The sequence below is a fragment of the Gracilinanus agilis genome, chromosome 1 (assembly GCF_016433145.1).
Source record: "Gracilinanus agilis isolate LMUSP501 chromosome 1, AgileGrace, whole genome shotgun sequence".
NCBI classification, from domain to species: domain Eukaryota; kingdom Metazoa; phylum Chordata; class Mammalia; order Didelphimorphia; family Didelphidae; genus Gracilinanus; species Gracilinanus agilis.
The window spans coordinates 169,831,855-169,848,843 of record NC_058130.1 but is presented as its reverse complement, the minus strand read 5'-3'; the positions used below and the strand labels follow the sequence as shown (position 1 = coordinate 169,848,843).

Genomic DNA, 16,989 nt, shown 5'->3' with positions numbered 1-16,989 from the left:
AATAAATCAGAGCTTTATGACAGACTTGGGAGTCATATAGAGACAAAAAAGTTGTTCCTATGGGACCTTTCAAGCTTACCAAGAGTTATTCCCCAAACTTCTCCCTTTCCCACTTCACTCCTATTCCTACTCTATTAAAAAAAATAGATTTAATATACAAAACTCTTTACATATTAGGTGACTCAGACATTTCCCCTTTATTTCTCTTGTCACAAAATGAGTTTTCTAAAAACAGTGTGAAAGACAGTTTTGAACTTCCTAATATTATTACATCAACCCTGGAGGCTGGAAAAACTCTAAGATTAAATGATAACTAAAGGAGCCAGACCCAAATTTTAGGGAGTTTCCTGAGTTCAATAATTCAATTCCTTTTTTTAAAAAACCCTTATCTTCTGTCTTAGTATCAATTTTAAGACAGACAGACAATTTGAACCCAGATCTTCCCCACTCCAGGCTTGGCATTCTATCTATCCACTGTGTCACTGAGTTTCCCATCCCCCCCAATAATACAGTTTTAAAAATATTACTGAGAGGCAACTAGGTATTTTGGTGGGAAAAAAAACACAACAATATCCTTCTGGTAATGTGGTGGATTTAGGAAAAGAAAATGATAAATCCAGGCCTAGAGATGGGAAGTCCTAGGTTCAAATCTGGTCTCAGACTCTTTCTGTGTGATCTTGGGTAAGTCACTTAACCTCCACTGCCTAGCCACCAATACATAGTATTGATTCTAAGACAGAAGGTAAGGGAAAGAAAGAAAAAAGAAAGGAAGGGATAAATTTCCAACTTCTTTATAAATTTCATTTTAACTTGAGCAACAATTTTGTTCACTGACAAGCCAGTTAAAGAGCCACAAGGATTCAGCATCTCTAGCCCCACTCTAGTTCTGCTTCACTATTTTTCAATTCATTGCATTTTAATAGACATTAAACCAGTATTACTATAAGCTGCCCTTTAACTTTTAAATCCACTTTTGAAGCAAAACATATATGATATCACTTATCACATATATAATATGGGTATTATTATAATTATTGGGAGTGTCTTGATATGTTTGAGATTGTAAATTGATGTATAGAGAGGATAGGATGGTACTTCTCCCTTATAACAGTTGTCCAGGCAGGATCCTTTCAGGTCTAAGATGTATATCCCTTCAGGACCCACCTGGGTTAATTGATATATTGATTTGAGCTCTTTAGCTAGGATAACGCCTTGTATTCTGACTGCGATTTCTCCCTTCCCAAAACAAGTTTGACACTGCTTTAGGAAAGTACTTTAAACTTTATATTAACAAGAAGGATAGGGTAAAGGACTGTGGTATAGGAGACCCTACTCTACTGGTTGCTAATGAAATCTCAACTGCTGGCAGATGAAGAATAAATATAACTTCCTCTGGTTCAGCCTGGCCAGGACTAAACCAGAGTAGGTAAACTGTTGGGATATTTTGACTTCTTCTTCACTAGATCTTCAGCCTTACAGTTGAGTTATTTCCACCCTTTTCCACCCTCTTCTTTGTCTCCTGCCTACTTCCCGGATCCCTCCCGGGCCCTGGGAAACCTAGATATCTAGATGATGTAATTCCTAATATCTAGGGGCAGCAGACACCAAGGTGGTGGTCAGGTACAGGTTGGCACAGTATCTCAAGTACAGGAAGAGTTTTCAGAGAGAGATGTTTGCACCTCTCACTCCAAGATCCACCGATCTCCAGCCTCAGCACAGGTCCAAGACCCAGGACCCTTTCAGGATTCTTAATTGCCCCTCCTCCTGCCTCTCGCATGACTCCCTGGGAACATTCCATCCAACTGACTTATTTGTCAATCAAAAGTGATCTTCAAGCTCCCAGAGGTTCAATATAACAGTATGTGATTTAGGGTTTAGGCTTAAAAAAATTGTTCTATAGCAAAAATGAATAATATGGAAATAGGTATCAAGTGATAATATTTGAATAACCCAGTGGAATTGCTTGTTGGCTCTGGGAGGGAAGAGGGAAGAGGGAAGGGAAAGAAAATGAATCATGTAAATATGGAAAAATATTTAAAAATTAAAAGTAAACAAAATAAACCCAACTTTTAAGGCTCTGCCTATCTAGCCTTCACACTGCTCTGTTCTACCCCAACGACCTATTCATTGTCCATCTTCTTCTGCCCTTCTCTGTATGCTGAAATGTTACCCATTCATTAAGATAAGTTCAAATGCTACCTTCCCTCCTTAACTCTCCTCAGTTTCTCTCAAAGCAAGCTGGAGGGCTTTTTGATCTAGAGGCTCTTTTTGATCTCCATTAAAAATTACTTTGTATTGATTTTGTAAAAATGAGTGCCAGAGGGCTGAGATGGCTGGAGACCTGCCCCAGGATCAGGAAAGCCTGAATTCAAGGCCTCAGTCTGTGCCTCCCACCTATGCAACCCTGGGAAAATCACTTAACTTCTCATTGTCCCAAGAAACTCAAAGACCATGAGTTGCAGAGCAGGTATTGTTTGCTCTAAATTAATGGAATGTGCTTGCTGTGGGGCAGTTCCCTACAGTAGTGAGATCATTTGGGCTCTGTGTCTCTGAGAATGCAGTTTCCCCTACTGACTCCAAGATGGAAGGTAAGGGTTTAAAAAAAAAAATTGGTAAGGGTGAGCAATGGGGGGGTCAAGTGACTTGCCCAGGGTCACATGGCTGGGATGTGTCTGAGGCCATATTTGAACCTAGGTCCTCCCATCTCTAGACCTGACTCTCAATCCACTGAGCTACCCAGCTGCCCCTAGTTAAGGGTTTAAAAAAAAAAAAAAACAACTGTGACCTCATAGTATTGCTGGGTTTCTAGCCATGGGTTGCAAGCTACCTGACTAACAGAGTAATGCCCATCTGAAGGTAGCCTTCTATGCTGCCTGCCCCCAAAAGTGAAAATTCCTTTTCCTACCTCTAGCCAGCTTCAGTTTCTTTCTGTTCTTTCTCTTTCTGTTTCTTGGCCCAACAAAGCAAAATTTCTACCACCCTTGTTCATTTCTCTCTGGGGCTGCTTTTCTTTTTACCATTAAAAAAAAGGGAAAAGTAATATGGGGAACTTGCCCTAAAACATCACTAAAATTAGATCTAAAAAGAAGAGGGAACCTGAGGGCCAAGATCTTGTCTTTTTTTCATTTGTAATCCTTTTGCACATAACACACTATTCAACACATAGAAGGTCCTTACTAAAGGTTGCTGACTCCCAGGAAAATGGAAAAAGGTCTAAACATTCAGGAATCCAAAAAAGTAAGGTTTAAGATGTTTTCAAACAGTTTTTTAAATCCTGTTTTTTCTTCTACGTCCTTTCTTCTCAACATCAAAAACATAAACATACATCTACATGCCCACACCCTTTATACTTCCTTCTTTCCAACTTTAAAGTTCTTCAAGATAATTTCAATGGCCTCTTAATTCTTCTTCCAGTTTCAAGTTTCTCCCCATTCCAGTTCATTCTTCACACTTTTAACAAAGTGATTTTCCTCAAGAAAAACCTGACCTCATCATTTCCCTATCCAATAAACTCTAATGGATCCCTACTGCCTCCAGGATACAACATAAACGGTTAGCTTTGTCTAAAGCCCTTCACAACTTGACTCAAATCTGCCTTCCTAGTTTCATTAATATTACTCTATTCCTGCATTCTACTGTCCATTCCAACTGGCCTTCTCTCTGCTCTTCACATGTCACTCCAATCTCCCATCTTTATGCCTTTGCACCATGGGGATGCCCTCCCTATTTATTCACTTCTGCCACTCAGAATCGCTCAATTTTAAGAAGCAGCTCAAGCATCAACTTCTAACACAAAGCCTTTCCTGATCTCCCCAGCGGCTAACTATTCTTTCTCCCAAACTATCTTCTATTTAATTATTCTACATTTCTTTTATTCTTCTTATATATGTAGTTGTTGTCTCCCTCATTAGAATGTAAGTTCCTTGGAGCAGCTAGGTGGCTTAGTACATAGAAAGCCAGGCTTGGGGATGGGAGGTCCTGTGTTCAAATATGACCTTAGCCACTTCCTAGCTATGTGACCCTGGGTAAGTCACTTAATCCCCATTGCCTATGCCTTACCCATTTTCTGTCCTGAAATTAACACAGCATTGATTCTAAGACAGATGGTAAGGGTTGGTTTGTTTGTTTGTTTTTTAATAAAAGAACGTAAGTCCCTTAAGAATTAGGATTTTTTTCATGGTTTGTTTTTTTTTGTCATATTCTTAGTGCTTAACACAGTGTCTGACACCTAAATGCTAGTTGATTAATTACTGGCCATGAAAAATCCAGAGCTGGGTAAACAGACATTGTGCTTAACAAATAATCCTGATCCTAACCCCAAAAGTTTAGGACAATCTGTGTTTTGGCTGTTAACATTTTAGGGTTTGTAAAACTTAAGATGTTGAAAAGTTCAATAAACCATGAGAAATATGAACCTTTTACCAGCCAAGTTATTTCATGATCAATCCTTCTCATCACTTCCAGAAAATTTTCTACAAGTTTCTCAAGTCACCCAAGAACAACTCACCTGCATATTGACAACAGTGTAAATGATATGAGTCCATTGAGATGTTTCACCATAAGGAAACTAGTAATAAAAACATAATGAACTCAAAGTCTAAGTCATGGTTATGACCTTCCACGATCATGAAAAAAAATCACCTGAAACGAAACATCATTTTAAAATCAAGAAACTTAACAAGCCATAATTCTTTCAGTCATCAAAGTAACTACAAAGGAGGTAAAATCTATTGAGTAGAAGAGCATGCACTGGCCCTGCTATTAGCAGTACGACCATAAGCAAAGCATCTCATCCAAGATTTAGTTTTCTCTTTCCAATGGGAATAACATCTGCCTTATTTATCAAACAAGAATGCTATGAGGATTTAATGGGATAATATACCCAAAAAAAGCATTTTGAAAAATGTAATGTAGTTGGGGTTTTTTAAACCCTTACTCTTTCTTACAATCACTACTTTATCGATTCTAAGGCAGAAGAGAGATAAGGGCTAGGCAACTGGGGTTAAGTGACTTGTCCAAGGTCACATAGCTAGGAAGTATCTGAAGTCACATTTGAACCTGTGTCTTCCCAACTCCAGGCCTAGTTCTCTATGCACTATGCTACCTAACTGCCCCATAATGTAGCCTTTTTGTTTGTTTTTTTAAACTGAGCACACTGCATTCTGGGTTTCCACCACACATACCTATCTTCCCATAGGGCTCACTTTAAACAATACGATTTCAAACGAAAGATGAGTTTTATATATATATATATATATATATATATATCTTCATCTCTTTAGTACCATACCTTGAACTAATGTGGGGTCATAAATACTTCAGCTTTTGTAATGTATTCCACAAAAAATGCCAGGCAGATTCCCAGAACGTGAGGCCAATATTACCTCCTCTCATCACTCAGGAAGGAATAAAAGGTATCATTTTGTGTCACATCTCCAGACAAATATTCCGAAGACAGATCCTGCCATTCACACTCTAGCATAAGGCAAATAATCACTTTATACCAAAGGAGTGATAACGAATGTTGAATTTAATTTTTTTATCATCTCAGATTGTCAAGAGTAGTAGGCTGGGAAAAATTTGAAGTGGCAATTAAGTTTTTAGTACCTATTTATAAGGATGAAAGGGGACAGCCAAAGAGACTCAGGTGATTTCTAAACCCCAAGGGCAGAGAGAAGGAAACTAAGGACATCCAAAGAAAAGGGTTCTAAATTTCTAGACCGGCTATACTCAATTACTATATTGTTCAACTCTGGTTTGCAGTTACTGAAAATTATCTTATAGAACTTGGAAAAATCTTAACATCCACTTCCCAAACAATTCCTCATTACCCTATGTTTTGACCATCATTCTCACCTTAATCCCACTGCAACTCTGGATTCCCCTCCAGACTCGTCTAGTTCTGATAGGTGAGTTTTTGCCTTATCTGCCCAGGAACCAGACCTCCAACAACTTCTTGGTCACCTCCATTATAGTGTATGTAGTTCTTACTTCCCATCTCCCACTTATGTGTCATCTTCATCCAGTAGAATACAAGCTTCTTGAAAGCAAAGGCTGTCTTTTCTGATTTGCCTATATCTTCACTGTGTAACACAGCTCCCCCTGACAAGTGATAAATGATCTATCCATCTATCCATCCAATTCTGCATGGTTTGAACTATAATACCCCACATAAAAGACAAAAGAACTGGGAAGCTGAACAATCACAGAAACTTTGTATCAGGAAACAGATCAACAGAGAAAATTACCTGAAAAGACAACATGAGTCTTGAGACTGACAGACCCCAAAAGGAGAATGATCGTTCTGAATACTTAAAATCACTTATACTATGTGGGAGAACTGATTACCTGACAAGGAAAAGAGCATCTGGTTGCAGAGATCATAAAAAGTAGGTACTCTTTTGGCTTTGCTCTGTGTGAAAGCAACAATCGAAAACCACTTTTCCCAGCTATTTTCATCCATTTTAGAATTCTGAGGTAGATTAATTTTCCTTTAAATACCAATCTATTCTGTGGCAAGAAGTACCTTGACTACCTAAAGTCAAGAGACTTATGGTCAGTTGCAATGAACCCTACCTACACAGGCTAAGGCTGATAATAGAGCAATTCTAGTTTTCAATTGTTTCTCTGGTACCTTTGTTGCAAGAGAGGAGCTATCCACTATCCTTCATCACCACCACCTAGGGACATCAGGGCATTAAGATAATGTCCAGTGAATTTCAATGGTCAATAACCAGGTGCCTAGAAGCCAATGTTCTCCCTGTGTCTTAAGATCTTAGCAATATGCTGGGGAATACCAAGTTTTCCGCACAGCTCCAGGCCCTCCCCTACAAACAATCCTTGAGTGCCCCTTTTTCCCAAATTGTCCTTTCTAAATCAATACCTGCTTAAGGAATGTTTAAAGCATAGAAGATTTGAGGGACCTGGTATGAGTTCCTCCATGGCCCTCAAAGGCCTCTTTTCTTTCTCTTCTCTTATCAGAGTCAAAACATTTTCTCCTTAAAGGGTCCCTCACAACAGTGCATGCTTGTTCTATCACCAACTAGTTTTTGTCAGTGGCTATGAGAATAACTCCACTCACCCTATCTCTACTTCAGTGAGCCCTAGAAAAATTTAAAAAGCCCAGGACACAATGCCGTAATTTTACCAACTTGGCATTCCAACAGAAGGAAGTCAGCTGCAACAGGGGAAACCCCAAAATGACAGACTGAAGAGAGGCCTAGACTAATAGGAACTTTAAGTGGTGGGATGGATGGAAAAAAAACATCCATAGGGCTTCTAGTAGGAAAGAGTGGCAGGCACAAGAAACAATGATCCCAAAAAGGTCAAATGGAGATGTTGCCCCATTAATAACCTCAAAGAAGTCTTCAAGGAGGTGGTAGAGATGAGAAAATGCCCCCTTCTCATTGGGAAAACATTGGATTAGCAATCAGAGGGCCTTGAATTCTGACTCCTACCTACTGTGTGACCTTGAATAAGAAGTAATCACTTAACTCCTATAGACTTCAGTTTCCTCAATGAGGAGGTTAACCCAGACAACCCGAGATCCCTAATAAGTCAAATCTATGATTCTATGATCCCTCTTAGAGAAGGTGAAATAAGAACACCAATGCTCCTAATTCTTGAGCATGGAATCAGGAAGCCCAACCATTACATAAAACCTACATTTGGTTCAAATAATGCCTCTACCTTCCAGTTTGGTGCCAACTTAAATAGTTTTTAGGAATATGTTTTGATTCCACGTTCAAACTAGGGCTTTGTTTATTTAAAGGGGTGGGAAAGGAGGAGGGAGAACCTCTCTCTACCTTGGCTCCAGTCTAGGCAGAACGTTAATATTTGGGTTCTGCGTCAATCAGTGGGTTTCTTATTCCCAATTCAGTGCCAAGACCGTGGAAGCGTCGCATGTCTGAGGGCAGTGGGACGACTAGAAGTTGCCCCACAACGGCTCCACGGAGGAGTTTGCCCGAGATGCATCCATATTCCTGAATGGGAAAGCAGCTGTCCCCGAGATGGGACGGGGCCCGGGGGGGATGGGAGGGGAGTGGTGTAAAAGCAAGGGCTTGTGGGGGAGGGGGTGCAGGGGCCAAACTGGCTACAGGAAAGGCTACTAATGGGGGTGGGGTGGAGAGCACGAGGAGAGACTGACAAAGAGAGGCGCTGCTACGGGCCGGCCGGGATTCGGGGAGGAAGAGCTCGCTTCTCACCGGACTTGGGAGGGTACCGATAGGCCGAGTTCGCCTGGATGTCGATGTCCTCCACCCCGGCGATCCGGCGGCTCAGGATAGACCCCATGGCGCCAGGGGTGGAGGAAGGGCTGACGGAGGCTCCGGACGGCCGAGGGGTGCCGGGAGATCCTCAAGCGGACATATCCCAGAGGTGGTCCAAGCTGCCCGGCCCGAAACGCAAACACCCACGGCGATTGCGGCGACAGCGGCGACGGCGGTGGCGGATCGGCCCCCTTTCCCCCACCCCCATCGCGACGGCTGGCCCCTACGCCACTGCCCCCTCCCCTCCCTCTCCCTGACCCAGAGTGCCATGGGAAAGAAAGTTCTCTAGCTGCTGAATGAGGCAGCTCACAACGCGAAAATCTTGCCCTGGGAACTACACTTCCCAGAAACCTCCACCACTCGGGCTAGTCAGACTGTTGACATTCTCTCTGGACTATACTAAATGCTTAAAACTTAGAGGGGATAAATCTTTCCACAACCCGTCCCTTATCTTACGTTCCTTCCTCGTTTCAAACACAACGGAGTTCTTTACAACTTTACTTTATCATATTCCCCTTAAGCGTAGTGTCCATTAATATTTAATTAATGTTTGTAGCTCTTCCATTTACTCTCCCGAAATCTACGCCCTAACCGCCGCACCAATGGTTCTCTCTGCTTGCCAGAACCCCAGCTCTGCTTGCGAGGACCAGCAGAGGGTGCTTCGGCACTTTTCACCTTGTATGTGAATTAAGGAGGTATGGCCAGAGTCAAAGTTTTCCAGATGACCTGCGGAAGGAAACTACTGCAAATACGGTTTGGAGTGGCTGTGCTGGCATGCGTCAGTATTCTAGGCAACTTGAGCTGCCCTGAAGCTTGTCCAGGGAAATGTGTAACTATATTTCTGCAATCCCAAGGAAAGCTGTAGTTCTACTCAGTTTACAGAAAGGCAAACTGAGGCACAAAAGACATCATCTTTCGTCACCTAGCAGAGCTGAAAATAAGTCCAAGGCCTTCTGACTGCCAATCCCCTACCGCGGGATTCTGCAGTCTGCAATGAGGCTACAAGCATTTATTTAGCACTTATTAGTGCTATGGACTGTGCTAAACGCTGGGAATTAAAAAAAAAAAAGACTCGGAGCTTAAGTAATAATACATGAATACATGTGAGTATTTTCTTCACAGATGCAGCCCATTTATGACATGAATTGTGGCTAAAAAACTAATTACTCCGCAGCCCCTCCGATTTTTTTTTTTTTTTTTTTTTGGCTGGTTCTGGGACAAGAGACAGAGTCCACCACTAAGTCGTACTGGAAGCCTTTCCAGCGTGGTGAACGCTTCCAGGGTTTGGCACTGAGCTGCTGTAGCCTTCAAGAGCCTAAGGTTGCTTCTACCCTGCGGTAAAGCATTGGAGTGGGACTTCAATTGTGAATGCTATGACTGTCGCCTGAGCCATTGATTGGCTGGTCTCATTGGTAATCCAATTTGTGACACAAGCACTCGGTAGGTATTACATTAAAACTATAATCTTCACAGGGGTGTTCAGGGAGGACTAGAACCTCTTGTATGAGGGCTTGCCAAGCCCCTTTCAAGTTTGCTCATCCACCCTTGTGTACACCTTTCACCTACCCTCACCTATGGCTCTAAAAAGCTGCAGCATTCTTGGCAACTATGCCTTGGAAAAAGCATCTCCAAATAGAGACTATATCAGGTTGAGAGTAACCAATGGGCCTCAAATCCATTATGAATTAGGGGAATGTCTACCCCAAGCATGGGAAGACTTCCCCTAGCAGAATGGGTAGATGAGAACAATTTGTTCCAAATGTCTCTGGAAGAGAAAATGGGGCTGAAGATTTTGTGAAACTGCTTCACTTAAATCCAATTCATGAGCAAGTCAAGACATCACCCTGATGTCATTGGTCCTCTTTTGAAAAATGGAGAGGCAGCTAGAGGCTCAGTGGATAGACAGCCAGGCCCTGGAGAAAGGAGGTGCTGGGCTCAGAACTGGCCTCAGATACTTTTTAGCCTTGGGACCCTGACAAGTCATTTGACCCCAATTGCCTGGCCTTACCACTCTTCCACTTTAGAACTGATACTTAGTATTGATTCTAAGACAGAAGGGAAAAGTTTGTTTTTTTTAATGAAGGAGGAATAACAATCTTCAAAGAATCCACTTGATGCTATATTCTTCCTTCAATCAATCAATAAACATTTATTAAGCACCTCTTATGTGCCTGGTGCTCTGCTAAGAACTGGGGATACAAAAAGAGGCAAAAGACAGTCCCTACTTTCAAGAAGTTTACAATCTAATAGAGGAGACAACAAGCAAACAAATCTATACAAAGCAAGCTATGTATAGGATACTCAAAAAGTATTAAAAGAGGGAAGGTACTTCCTGTAGAAGGAGGTATTTTAGTTGGGACTTGAAAGAAGCCAGGGAAGATAGTAATAAGAGCTGAGGAGGAAAAGGGTTCCAGGCATAGATGACAGCCAGAGAGAATGCCTAAAGCTCAATAATGGAGCATCTTATTCTTGGAATCATCAGGAGGCCAGTGTTAGTGGATAGAGGAGTAGGTAGGGAATAAAGTTTAAGAAGATTGGAAAGGCAGGAGGGGGCTAGGTTCATAGATAAGGTGGGCATGCATAAAACATATTTGAAAATAGTAAGATTCATAATAATAATAGCTTGAATTTATTTAGCACTTTAAGGTTTGCAAAGCACTTGACGTATGTCACCTAATTTGTAGCAGTTTTCATTGGGGATGAAGATAACCAATGATTAGAATATAATAACATTAAACAGGTAAAATCAGTGTTAGAGCTGAAAGAAACATCAAGGATCTGTCTAGTCAGTCCCCTTCACTTTACAAAGGAGGAAACTTAGATATCTCAGAGATTAATTTTAAAAATTTCAAGAAACTAGTAAGCAATAGAAAAGGAAAAACGTACCATTCATGAAAAATTTACTTTTAAAGAATCTATTACAATGAAAAGAGACATTGCAATAGCTGCATACATAGTAGCAGTCTTTATCTTTAAGGAGTTTATAATCTAGTTGGGAAGGAAAAAAACTTGTATGAAATAAGAATGTAATGTAAATGGGAAAGATTGTTGTGGGATAAATTTAGGCTAAGAAAACATCAGAGAAGGTAGTGCTTGGTATACACTAGGTTCTTAGATGCTTTCTGATTTGACTTCTTGACTAAAGGAAGTAAAATCTTGACCCAAATCTTGAAAGAAATGTAGGATTTGGGTGAAGAAAATTTTACAAGGCAGAGATGAGACCTGCAGACCCAATAAAGCTACAAAGAAGGAAAAGTAGTAGACAATGTTATCTTTATCTGCAATGAAAGCTGGAGTTCCTAGGACTGGTAAGAGAAGAAAAGGCTAAAAAGATTAGCGGTTATGGAGTACCTACTAGATCAGTACAGAGTATATAGGTTTGCAGGGTATCCTACCCACATTAAAGAAAAAAACTTAACTATTTCAGATCTTCAGAGGGGTAGGAAACAACAGAGCCATATCATAAAACACACCCAAGTAGGAGGTGGCTTACTTTGTGTTCTAATCCTAATTCTACTGACATATTGTATGACCTATAGAAAATCTTTGAGCTTCTCGGTGCCCTGACAAGTTGCCTTAAAGAGCTGGATAAGGTGAGGGATGAGATTGAAAAATACACACCACCGAAATATATAGAATTATTTGAATTGGTAAAAAACATTGGTCTCTGGGGTATTAAAAAGGAATGTTAATATTGGTTTAGTGTTATTCATAATACAAAATAACACAAACCAATGCCTGAATTTCCTTGAGCAGTTTGTGCTTGTACAGCCCACTTAACAGGGCAGGTGGTAGGATGGAGGAGAGAGAAGGGAGCTGTTGGTGCTTGGAAACGGCTGATGGCACCCACAAACTGCTACCCTCAGGCATAAAATCAGCCATAGTGAAGGGTACACTCAACCACTGAAACCCAGGGCCCCTCTGTCAGGCCCCAGCTTAGCGGACTGAGGAATCCAAAGTCCAGTCTCCAGGGCAAATCATTACTTACTGAAAACAATTTTGTTTTCCTTGCCTGTCATCCCCCCTCCCATAGGGCCCCCATGTTTTTGCTGTCAAGTTGGTTACTAGTGGGTCCTCTGGGAAAACAACCTATCTGAGAGCTGGAGAGTAGGACCCAGGCTTGTGAACTTTGTTTCAATAAATACCACCCAGACTGAAGGCTGACTCACAGCCTGGGAGAGTTTCCTTTTTTTTTTTTTTTCACTGCTGGCACCCACTTGCCTGGCACCTTGTGTTGCCCCTTCAAGAAAGAAAAACAAATTATGAAGAAGGGTTCTGCCTCCTTTGAGAAGAAAAGTGTCTTGTTGGCCTGCTTGCCTCCCTGGCCCTCATTCCCACCCTGTGGTAGCCTGGTGATCGCCTTTCTCCCACCCTTTCCCCACCAGCTTTGCCAGGAGGACTGGCTGCCCTTCAATTCCCTATACCAGATCCTTGCCTGGCAGAGGCCTCTCTGTAACTCGCCAGGGCTCACTGAATTCATTCTTTGTTCTCACAGATGCTGCTGAGGCTTTCATTTTCAGGTCTCCTGCCTATAAAGCTGTGGTCCAGTATCTCAGGGAAATCTGGTCTGAATTTCGGTGCTATCACAATACAGCAAAGAGACTAAGCATTCCTTGGTGGAGCTCTTCCAACAAAATGATGAGAGATACATAAAGAACCCAGTTCCAAATTCTTGTATAGACAGGATTATTCTCTTCATACCTGGCAACTCTGTAGGACGGATAGCCTCTGTTCTTCTGGAGCTTCTTAGGTCTTTGCTCCCTTTTCCTGTCTCCCGCTTTCAGAGCTTCCAGAATCAAGCATTCATATCTGCTTGTCATCTGTTGCTGCTTAGCAACCCCATTATATGCCTATCACTCCATCCCAGGGAGCCCACAGTGACTGGCAGATTTCTCCTGGAATTCAGAATGCCAAAGGTGTGCCAAAACAATATTCCCCATGGTCCCAGGAGATTTTCTCAAAGTTTGGCCAACCTGCCTCTTCCATGGGTCTTGTACAGCCACTCAGTTACTTCTGAGACTTGTGACATGAGAGCTCCCAGCGTCTGAGAGTTGCCCATGCAGCATTGAAAAGTAATAATAATAAAAAAAATTATAATATAACCTAATTTAACAAACACTTAACAAGTTTTAATTTTTACACCGGTCATTTCCCCTCGAAGCACCCTTCCCCAATCATTGATTATTTTCAAAGAGAAACAGCTAAACAAAACAGAGTGATTGAATCTAAAAAATATATATACATTCCATATCTCTAGTTCTTCTACCTCTTAGCTGAGAGGAGGGAGGTATTCAGCAAGCAGGTATTAAGTGCCTATTTGTAGATACTCTCAGAGCCTATAATGTTACAGATAAACTGATCAGTCAGTTAGACAGCATTTATTAAACATTTATCATATGTCAGGGAGTGGGGGGCTAGGAAGACAACGATAAAAAGGCCCTTGTCCTCCAGGAGCTAATTTTCTATTCAGGGAATATAAATGATAAATAACACGATAATTTTAGGAAAAAGATTGTTCATGCCCAAGGGGATCAGGAAAGGCTTTTTGAAGAAGGCATCACATAAACTGGGGCTTCAAATGAATCTAGGAATTCTAAGAAGTAGAAAGGAGGTCAAAGTTCTAGGCACAGGAGTAGAAGAATGGCTCCTGTAAAGCCACAAAGGCAGAAGATGGGATGTTAAGTTTTGGAAATAGCAGATAAACCAGTTTGCTGGATTTTAGAGCAGATGCAGGATGGTAGAGTGTTAGTTCAGCAGTCAAAGGATCTGGGTTCAAATCCTTATTTTGAAGTTTATCCTCTATGTGAACTTGGGCAAGTCAACCTCCTTGGGCCTATTTTCTCCTCTGTAACAATGAGTTTGGAGTCAGTGATCACCCAGGTTTCTTTCTAGCTCTACATTGATTTTCCTTTCTATGATTCAATGATGAATAATGTGAAATAAACCTGGAAAAGTCAGGGTAGGGGAAGCTAGGTAGCTCAGTGGATGGAGAGTCATGCTTGGAGTTGGGAGGACCTGGGTTCAAATCTTGCCTCAGATACTTCCTAGCTATGTGGCCGTGGGCAAGTCACTTCACCCCAGTTGCTTAGCCTTTACAATTCTGCCTTAGAACTGATATTTATTGTTGACTCTAAGTCAGAAGGTAAAGTTTAAAAAAGAAAAGAGAAAGATAGGAAGGAAGAAAGAAAAAAAGAAAGAGAAAACAAGCAAAGAAAACAGGCTGGAACCTGATTGTTAAGGGTTTTAAATGTTAAACTGAGAAATTTGTATTTTATCTTAGTGGCAGCCACAGAAGGTTCTTGAGCTAAATAATGATAATCTATTACTAATCCTTACATAAAGATTCCAACAGGTGGCATATTGCCTTAGTTTGAAAATATATGATTATAAAAATTATATATATATATGTCAGGGACAACTAAGTGACTCAGTAGATAGATAGAAAACCAGGCCTGGAGACAGGAGGTCCTGGGTTCAAATCTTCCCCCTGACACTTCCTAGCTGTGTAATCCTGGGCAAATCACTTGACCCCCATTGCCTAGCTCTTATTGCTCTTCTGCCTTAGAACCAATACGTAGTATTGCTTCTAAGATGGAAGGTAAGAGTTTTTATATATAAAACATGATTTATATATAAAACATGATTCTGGTTTTATTATATCTTTATTTTGTTAATTATTTTCCATTTATATTTTAATCTGGTCTCAATATGATACTTCTGCCATAGAGTATATATTGTACTTTAATTCACAAAACCATTTCATGAGCCTGTTATATGATTTTTTTCTCCTATCAACTATAAGGCAGATAGGGCAGACACTGTTATTTATATTTTACAGATAAAGAAGTTAAGGCTCAAAAAAAGGAAAATGAAAAAGTCCAGATGGTAGAGTCTATCCTCCTAAGTTCAAGTCCAGTGCCTTTGGGAACCTGATCTCTCAGATCTGTCCTATATCTTGTGTTTGAGATGGGGAGAACTAGCTGGCACTTTGACACTTTTTTGAATAGCCATCCATGGATGCACATGTGTTTACTTCTATATTTTAGGGATCTTGGATTCCATCCAACCCTTTCCACTGACACTAATCACAACTCTTTTCATTATATCCTTAAATCATGAAGTCCTATAGCCAAAAAAATCCATCATCCTTCTGTCAAGAATCCTTTCCACTTAGGCTAATTCTTAGATGTTTGCTGTGCTCAGAACTCAAAACCTTTTCTCCTGTGAGTGACCTTCCACAACTATCACTTCACTGATATAGTTTTCAAGAAACCAACATCACCTTGATGCAACAGTAAGGGATCTGAGTAGAACTTTATTGTAGAGCCCAGCACTATTGTCACTGCATGCACACTCAATACTGAGTGGACTATAGTGTCAACTTAGCTATTTTTCAAATATCTGGAGCTGAAAGGGGACATTGGAAACCAGGCAGTCCAAATCTCTCATTTTATAGATGAGAAAACTAATGTTCACAAAGATTATGATTTCCCCCAAAGTTATACAGGTAGGGTCATGGATCAGATTTAAAAACAAACCTTTAAAACCAAAACTCTTTCCATTGTATGGCTAGATCAGTTGGGTTTAAAATGTGAGAACCATTCTCCCTTTACTTCCCTTAGGAAAGCCCTTTGATCATCTAGCCCAGGAGTCTATAAGGGATGAACCAAGAGAGACAAGTTTATTTATGGGAGGTTATAACTGTCTTTCTTGACAGCAGGCTCAAAGATGATTTATGGATATGCCCCAAACATCTAATTTCTCTAAAGAATTTAATATGGATTATTTTCTCTAAAGATTTCTTAGACTTGTCTTTATCTAATATGAACTCTTAGGATAACTAAGTCAAGCCTTCATCATTCCCTGCAGGTTACCTTTTAAAGGTCCCCCAGGTATGAAATTCACTTCCTCAATTCTACTTCATAGAATCCTTGGAGTCTTTCAAAGGGCAGCTCAGCTGTCCCTTCTTATATAGACTTTTCCAGGTTTTTCTCCCCAAGCTGTTAGTATTCCAGAATTCTTTCCTTTCTTGAAGGTAGTTTGTATTATTTTTATTTGTTTTGTTTTTGTCCTTCATACCAGAAGAGGACCAAAATGACATCATGCTGTTGAGGTCAACATACAGTGTATCCAACTGTGGCTGATCAGACCAATACGAGCCCAAAAGGCTCTACCACAGGTCGGACACAAATAGCCTGTATGAACATTTGGGATGCAGATGTCTCAAAATGTGCTCATCATCTCACATTTCGGTTGAGCTATTGAAATTCTGCTTTGCTTATAGAGAATACAGCACCTTCTTTGATACAGGCAGGTCATGCTGGACATATATAGTATTGACTTGCTTAAGGACATTTTGTATTCCTCCTCTCTCCCCCTCATCTAGAAGGCAGTTCTTTAAGGGCAGTAACAGTCTTTGTATCCCTAGCCCTTAGAACTTTGCACACATAGTAGGTGCCTTGTAAATGTTTATCAAAATGAATTGGATTTCCTGTCTCTTCACCGTTGTTCTTATTGCTTTTTTTTCCCATCTAAATGCCTGTCCTCTCTACCTTTCAAAATACCACCCATTTTTCAAGGACCAGTTGAAGTCTCTCCTTTTCCATTGATTCCTGACTATTCCATTCTGTGGCACATGTAGCACTATGGCAGCTGTCTTATCATATGTTGTCTAGTATTAATAACCTTTTAACTTGTGTCTCTCTAACTAAACTGTCCCTTA

The 16,989-nt window shown here is 40.7% G+C and overlaps 1 protein-coding gene across 1 annotated transcript in view; it reads right to left on the bottom strand.

Annotated features, from left to right (window-relative positions):
* MGRN1 (mahogunin ring finger 1) overlaps nucleotides 1–8,450 on the bottom strand; it is a 122,304-nt gene extending 113,854 nt beyond the window's left edge. Inside the window, exon 1 of the mRNA XM_044658985.1 lies at nucleotides 8,205–8,450. Coding sequence (XP_044514920.1) covers nucleotides 8,205–8,292 — 88 coding nt within the window. The 5' untranslated portion in view covers nucleotides 8,293–8,450. The remainder of the gene's footprint in view (nucleotides 1–8,204) is intronic.
* Nucleotides 8,451–16,989: the final 8,539 nt, after the last annotated feature.